We start from the raw sequence: 7,489 nt of genomic DNA, 5'->3' as shown, positions 1-7,489 counted from the left end.
ACATTTCTGTCCCATAATCATTGTCACAATACACACAGATAGTCATCAATAATCAGGCTTTCTTAAATTTGAAAGCAAATATAACATTATTTAAATTCTCAATATTATTTGAAATGTTGATATGAATTAATTGTTAATTCATGTCTTTATATGAATATCAAGATAATATATTTTAAAATCTTCAAATCAAAATTTTATTATGATCATGGATACTCTACACTAACCTAAATGTACTGTTGGGTGATTTGTTGGCGGTATCTAATTCCATCAGCTGCAACTGGACATTGGTGAATATTACCACCATTGCCACCATTGTTATTACCTCCTCCATCACCAGCACTCATTGGGACATTCAAATTCTTGCAAATATTGTGCAACATAGCACAAGCCTGTATAAAAAAGACATGTAAGAAAATGTTACATTGAATAACATTTCATATACCAATGTCAAAATCACGAACAAACAATCAATGACCTTAAAGTTTTATCTATCAGAACAAGTACATGACTACTTAAATAATGAAAAGAACACAAAATGAAAAATGATATTAAAATGGGGAAATAATAATTTCTCACATCAATAACTTTGCAGACTTTTATCGGTTCCAAACGGACCTCACTGTGCAGTACATGAAACCGTCTCTTCATTTGTCCTATTCCACGCTCCACTAAACGTCTTGTGATCTTGTGTGATCTTGAACATAATGTAAATGGTAGTAATTCTTATGAAGTAACTGCTTTAAAACAATTAATTAATTCATCGGCATAATAGCATATTTAGAAAATAATTGCATGTAAAGAAACCCTCAATATGCCTATTAATTACTGAATATGTTCTGTGTATTAGTAACCTAGTGATAAACTGCACAAGTTGTTGCTGTTCACTTCTTCATGCTCAAATTAATGACAGGTCCATTAACTCCCTTGGTTAAATACATATTTAAATATAAATTACATGTTGCAATTAGAAAAGATGGAATATTGATAATGACTCCAATCTCCTTATGTAATATTTAAATGTTAAGCACATACTTTCCGTATCATTAGTCAGCTTAATTAATTCCCAAATAATTTGAAAACTAGGGCCTAGATACTTTATTACATTACTATGAAGTCCACCAAAGATGTGAAGCTTCTGTAAAATATTTAAAGTGATAAGGGTACACTACTCTCATTTGTGTTCCCGGCATTCCTTCGGTGACAATATCCTTTTGTTTTGATTTTTTTTACCTGTTGTAATTTGTTTGTTGTCCGGGTTGAGGCCGCAGGTATGGCGTTAATAGATGTGGCCGGCAGGGATAGCCGCTGTCCCCGAGCAGGTGACAACCGTGCGGAAACTGATTATTCAGAAACGCATGTCTCAAATTGGAATTATTCCAAATCCTGGAATCATGTACTGACCCGGGCCACTTTGCCACGATGTTTAGTATTTTGTAATTGGCGTCCATGACGACTTGAACGTTAATGCTATGAAATCCCTTGCCACAAACAAATTCTGGCTCATTTACATGTGGAGCTATAATCCTAACGTGTGTCCCATCAATTACTCCGATCACACCCGGAAATCTACCAATTGCTTGAAATTGCACCTGCGTTCGATTGAGGTCGGCCGCATTGGAGGGCATATAAATGATGTAAGATGGCCGGAATCACTAGTGCATTTAAGGTCTGATTTATGACACGACTGACAGTTGGTTCTTATCCCCACATCGTCGCCATTGCAAAGCTGCATCTTACCTGTCGCCAAGTATCGCAAAGTAATGATTACTTTCAGTTCAGCGTCTAGCGACATATTTCGTTTCGTAGGGCTTTGCAACTGATTCCTTACAATATTTGTCACAAAATTTATGCCGGCACGATTGAGTCTGTATCTTTCAATAAGTTCATAATCAGTAAGGTCATTTAACACATCTTTTCGAGCTCGAAATATACGGTTTCTACCATGTCGCAGCTGCACGGCGGCGGCCATATTGGAACTCTAAGAGTTTACCTGAGTAGATAAGAGTGCCAATGACCACTCCTAAAGATAGGGGTAACTTTTAGGAGTTAGGAGTAACTCTTAGGAGTTAGGAGTAACTTTTAGGAGTTAGGAGTGAACTCTTAGGAGTTTTGGCAGTTAGGAGTAAATTTCCAACTCTAAGAGTTTTTATAAATACGGGCCCAGGGTGCCGTTTCACGAAAGCCTCTTAGCGCTACGACCTCCTAAACCACGTCGTAAAGCACCTCTTAAATATTTGTGCCGTTTCACAAAGGCCTCCTAACTTTACACCCCACTGTAAACAACCTCCTAACCTACGATAGGTAAGGGGCACTTGTAACTAGCTTACGACATCCTAAGTCAGCGTCTGATATGGCGACACTATTGAGAATCAAAGAAATTTTGAACAGGAGAAACATTAGGCGAGAGCGAATATTCAGGGATAGGACTCAAGTGTTGGATACTTTGACCGACACGGAACTGATTGCCAGGTATCGCTTCCCTCGGCATATCATCCTACAGCTGGTTGATCGGGTCAGCTCGGAGATCTCTCGGCCGACCCAACGTTCGTGTGCCTTACCTGTCCATGTTCAGGTGTTAGTAACACTTAGATACTTTTCAAAAGGGGGATTCCTAAGCGAATTAGGAGATATACATGGTATTGCCAAATCAAGTGTTTGTCGCGTGTTGGAAAAGACGACAGATGCAATCGTAAAGTCGTATGACTTGATCCGGTTTCCAACGCCCGACAAACACGCTAAACTAGCGGAGGATTTCTTCCACATCTGTGGTTTTCCGAAAGTTGTTGGCTGCATAGATTGTACTTTGATACCTATTCAACGACCAGCATTAGATGAAGCAGTATATGTGTGCAGAAAAGGATTCCACGCCATCAATGTGCAAGCTGTGTGCGACGCCCAACTCCGGTAAATATCCTTGACGTCCTTGACCCTTGCAATGTAAACAAACAATCTAGACTTGCTGGTACTTTCAGATAATAAACGTCATTGTGTCATAATTGATTTGTCAATAGCTCATGTAGGCTTATTTATGTCCAAATGTTTCATAATTATTCGGCTTATTTAAATATTATTTTCTTAACGAATGTGGACTTGTGGATTTAGTTATTTATGTATGTATTTATTTATTTTTGCAGATTCACAAACATTATTGTCCAATGGCCAGGATCAACCCATGATTCACATATTTTCAACAACTGCAATTTGAAAAGGCATCTGGAGGAAGGGAAATAAGGCATCTGGAGGAAGGGAAATATGACATCTGGCTTCTTGGTGATTCAGGGTAGGTACATGTATGTCCAAGTTATTTATGTCATGTTTGTCGTTTAAAGTATACAAGTCATACATATATATCGGGAACATTAATTTATCAAAACATTCTACATTAGGTATGCCTGTAGACCCTACCTCCTGACACCTGTCAACAACCCTGCAAATGAAAAAGAGGAGAAATACAACCGCTGTCATATTGGAACAAGGAACTCAGTTGAGAGGGCATTTGGATTGTGCAAATCTAGATTCAGGTAAATATTTAATTCATGGAAGGTTTATGTTTTAATTCAAGGTTTTGCTGAAGTAACTGAACTAATGAGCATGTGTATTGCTGATTGTATGTCATTCTGATTTCAAAATACCTGTGCTGTTGGCATGTATTTATCATGATATAACATTTATACTAACAGGTAAAACGCATAATATAAAATATGCGTTTTACCTGATGATAAGTATTACTTGCTAAACTATAATTATATATGAAATGATGCATAAATATTACACCATGATAACTCATAAAAGCACTTGATGTGGATCTAATTATTATAGGAAAACGTAGTATAAATGTTATATCATGATATATTCATCACTATATTTGTAAACACAACTATATAAGTATGTAACATCTGTTTAGGTGTCTACACAAATCAACAGGATGCCTGTTATTCAGCCCACAGAAGAGCATCAAAATTATTACTGCCTGCTTTCAACTTCATAATTTGGCAAAATTACTGAGGTTGCCTGAGCCTGATGTTCTTTGTGAGACTCCTGGACCAGAGGTGGACAGCAGTCCTGCTGATAACCACAACATAGATGGATGTAGAGTCAGGGGAAATCTTATCAACACTAGGTTTTAAATGAGGTAGCATACATATCCAAATGTGATACTTTTACTAAGAGGCCACATAATGTCAATAATCCCATACTAAAAGTTGTAAGGTAGGAGTTTTTCAAAATCCAGCACCACTTTATGGCCTCACTTGTGAATATTGCATATTATTGTTTTTTGGAGTTTATGAAAATGTATTGTTTTTGTACATATGCTATATCCAAATAATAACACAAACAAACTAAACATCTTTGTGATCACAAGTCAACAGTAACATGAGTCACTGCCTTTAATCAAATTTGATTATGGGAGACAATGAGTTTCCAAATGATTTTTTATATTCAAATTTTTCTCTTTCCAGGTCCAGGCTCTGTCTTTGGATGTCACGGATGTCCCGCTGCACAGACAGAATTTCCTCAAGGAGAGACATCTTTCTCTCCTCCTGGGCTTGTAAGGACCTTATCTCTCCCAGAATGTCTTCTGAAAATATTTAGACAATTTTGGGTTATATCAATGATATTTGGATGTTCATTAATATTATTTTATTAAACATTTATGATCATGATATGTAATACTGAAACCACTACATTATGAACAAATATACTAGTATGCCATACCTTCATTAGATGTTTTCTTGATCAGAGGCTTCCCTTTAGGTTTTCCTTGAAAACAAATTTGTATTGTTATTAACTAGAATTCATGATATAGTGACTTGATTTTTTAATGTTAATACAAATTTACTATTGAATAAAGTTGCATAATGTTTAATACATACTGGTTCTGATAGCAGGAGTCATCATTATATCCTCCAGACTGGCTTGGTTCTTTTCTGAAATGTATATAATATTTTTAAGATAATTGTAACTGCTAACATCTCACATGGGGTACCAGTATTCAGTTTGTTCATATGTATTAACAGCATACACTTGGATTTTTAGAATAAAATAGCACCAAGTGTATGAATTTATTCACCATGTCAGTGTAAATTGTAACATTTGATTATCTTTAGTATTAAAAATTATTTCATACCTGTGATAGTTCCACAATCATTTTCTCCTGTGCCTGTAGCTGTCAGTGGAGTGTAAAACACCTCCTGTGGAGAATCTGAAATAGATAAGTTGTGAGTGCACTAAAATATTTGTATTGAAGATATTGCTTAATTGTGCCTGACCGTTAAGTGCATCGAGAAATCTCAAATATTTCTTTTGTATACATGTGTTCATTTATGATACATTTAATATGTAAAGGGAATTTGCCAATATGCAGGAGGTATAAGTTTTTGAATATGGCAATATTTAGTTTATTTACATCTTCAAAACAAAGAAATAAATGAGTTTGAAGTATTATTTACCAAACATTAATGCCTGTGTAGCTTCTTCAGCTTCATCAGCTACTGAAGGAATCATGCTGAACACTGTTAAATAAATAAAACATATTTTTCATTGGTGTTATCATAACAAATACTGTCAATATGTCATAAATATACCATCAAATACCAATAAAACTTGATTAAGTTACATACTTTATTGACTTTAGTACACATGTACATGAATCCCAAGAAGGAAGTGTCATCATTACCAGGTGTTTCCATGCCTCCTGAGATCCCCTCAATAGCACAGGATGGAATCAGTTGTAGAATCTATTTAAAGAAGGAATTGGTGGCTATATTACTATAATATTAGTTTATTTTAAAATGTGTAATACACAATTAGTTTTTCATGAATTATGTCTATTGTCACACAAACTCAATATGTTTCAAACCATTTTACTTTATCAGGTACATATTGAAACATTTTGTTTGTAGGCTTCATGCTGACATGAATTTATGTTAATTATTTACCCTCTTTTCAGTTGCAGTTAGGTCATCTGGGGGTGGTCCACCACCAGTCCTCCTAGCATTCAGCCTCCTGGCTGACTCTGCCTTCTTCACACATCCCTTCATGTCCGTCCATTTCTTACGTACTTCATCCTCATTCCGGGTTATGTCACCAGTGGCATTTAGTCTGATATTCAAAATTATTATTATTATTATTTTATATTATTATGATTAGTAATGGTGTCATTTGTGAAAATTATTTGAAATTGGTATCTTTATTTAAAAATATGACTGTACTGTGTAAAATTCGTGTAAGATGTTACTTTATTTGTTCATCATGAAAAAACTGACAAGATTGATGATGTGGTATTGAGGAACAATCATTCACCCACTCTCCTGTTCTTTCATATTTGATCATTATGCAATGATCAATGATCACAGTGAGAGGTTAATAAAATTTTGAAGTGAAATGGTGGTTTGTAGTTGTTTACGTCATAAAGTGAAACTAAACAAATGAAAATAATCGGACCTTATTTAACTATCCATTACATTATGTAATCTAGTATAGATCCACTTCTCTCAATAAACCTTTCCCCCCATTTCCAATTTGTTTCATTATACCTCACATTTTATGACCCTTGAAACACATGACAAATTCTTGTTACGTTTTTGAACATTCTGGGAAACAAATATGTAAGTTGAAATAAATAAACAAATGAATATATAGTGGAATGTCCCCCAGCTTTCATGGGTGAAAATCATAGACTCACTTTTATATTTTATGAGAGTTTCATTTTAAGGTTTCATCAGAATAAAAGGCGCTTACTTCGTGGTGATATCTTTCCAAATCTTCTTCTTTGTATTATTTGTCACTGTATTTGTAAAGGCCGAATTCAGCGTTTCAAAATTACTTTCCACGCCTGACACAATGATATCTATGTCAGCCGAGGTGAAGTTTCTCTTTCTTTTCTTCAGTCCAGAAGCGTCCATAATATATATCTTAAGGTCGTCTGCCGCTACGAAGGGGAACAACTCTAATATTACAATCTTCCGTGTTTCCACACAAGAGAGTTACTATTTTTGCCGATGCAGCTTGTTGTCGCTGTTATTTACTATTCAAACCCTCACACTTGACAGCTATTGATGGAACTTTGATGTGTAACAGACTATCATTAAACTCGAACAGGTTTGTAGTTATCTATACTCACCATATGAGCTTTTATTTCATTCATGTTTAGCATCTGGCTCTTTTTTGATAATAATTAACAGGTGCGCTTCCATTTCCGGTTTGAATTGTATGGCGTTGCTATGCAAGTTAGGATGTCGTAAATCGTAATCTCACTCTTATCTTAAGAGGGGTTTACGACGGGCTTACGATGCCTTTGTGAAACGGTCGTAAGACATGTCATTAGGACATCCTAAACTAGGTCGCAGCGGTTAGGAGGTCGTAGCGCTAAGAGGCTTTCGTGAAACGGCACCCTGGACTATATCATATAGAATTCCTGATAACTGTTCCATTTTTACAGCCAAATCAAAATCCATCACCAGTAAACAATCAAAACATAAACAATTTA

At 35.5% G+C, this 7,489-nt stretch overlaps 1 protein-coding gene and 2 pseudogenes across 1 annotated transcript; 1 reads left to right on the top strand and 2 right to left on the bottom strand.

Moving 5' to 3' along the window:
* Window positions 1–224: 224 nt before the first annotated feature.
* Window positions 225–1,969, bottom strand: LOC139476928 (putative nuclease HARBI1; annotated as a pseudogene).
* Window positions 1,970–2,174: 205 nt separating this feature from the next.
* On the top strand, window positions 2,175–6,089 carry LOC139477036 (putative nuclease HARBI1; annotated as a pseudogene).
* Window positions 4,389–6,905, bottom strand: LOC139477037 (nuclear apoptosis-inducing factor 1-like). The gene is made up of 8 exons (XM_071259598.1): window positions 6,742–6,905; window positions 5,940–6,102; window positions 5,678–5,738; window positions 5,451–5,513; window positions 5,129–5,203; window positions 4,875–4,928; window positions 4,717–4,761; window positions 4,389–4,579 (listed from the first exon to the last, which is right to left on the bottom strand). Exons 1-8 carry the CDS (start codon window positions 6,903–6,905, stop codon window positions 4,389–4,391), a joined length of 816 nt encoding a protein of 271 aa, XP_071115699.1.
* Between the last annotated feature and the right edge of the window lie 584 nt (window positions 6,906–7,489).

The sequence above is a fragment of the Haliotis cracherodii genome, unplaced genomic scaffold (assembly GCF_022045235.1).
Source record: "Haliotis cracherodii isolate W230 unplaced genomic scaffold, xgHalCrac1.p SCAF_30, whole genome shotgun sequence".
Lineage (NCBI taxonomy): Eukaryota > Metazoa > Mollusca > Gastropoda > Lepetellida > Haliotidae > Haliotis > Haliotis cracherodii.
The sequence above is the reverse complement of the archived record's forward strand: the minus strand, read 5'-3'. Positions and strand labels throughout refer to the sequence as shown.

Coding starts and splice junctions, on each gene's coding strand:
- LOC139477037 (XM_071259598.1), bottom strand. CDS start 6,905: ATGGACGCTTCTGGACTGAAGAAAAGAAAGAGAAACTTCACCTCGGCT. Junction 4,929..5,128: donor TGATTGTGGAACTATCACAG/GTATGAAATAAT, acceptor TATACATTTCAG/AAAAGAACCAAGCCAGTCTG. Junction 4,580..4,716: donor CAAGAAAACATCTAATGAAG/GTATGGCATACT, acceptor AAATATTTTCAG/AAGACATTCTGGGAGAGATA.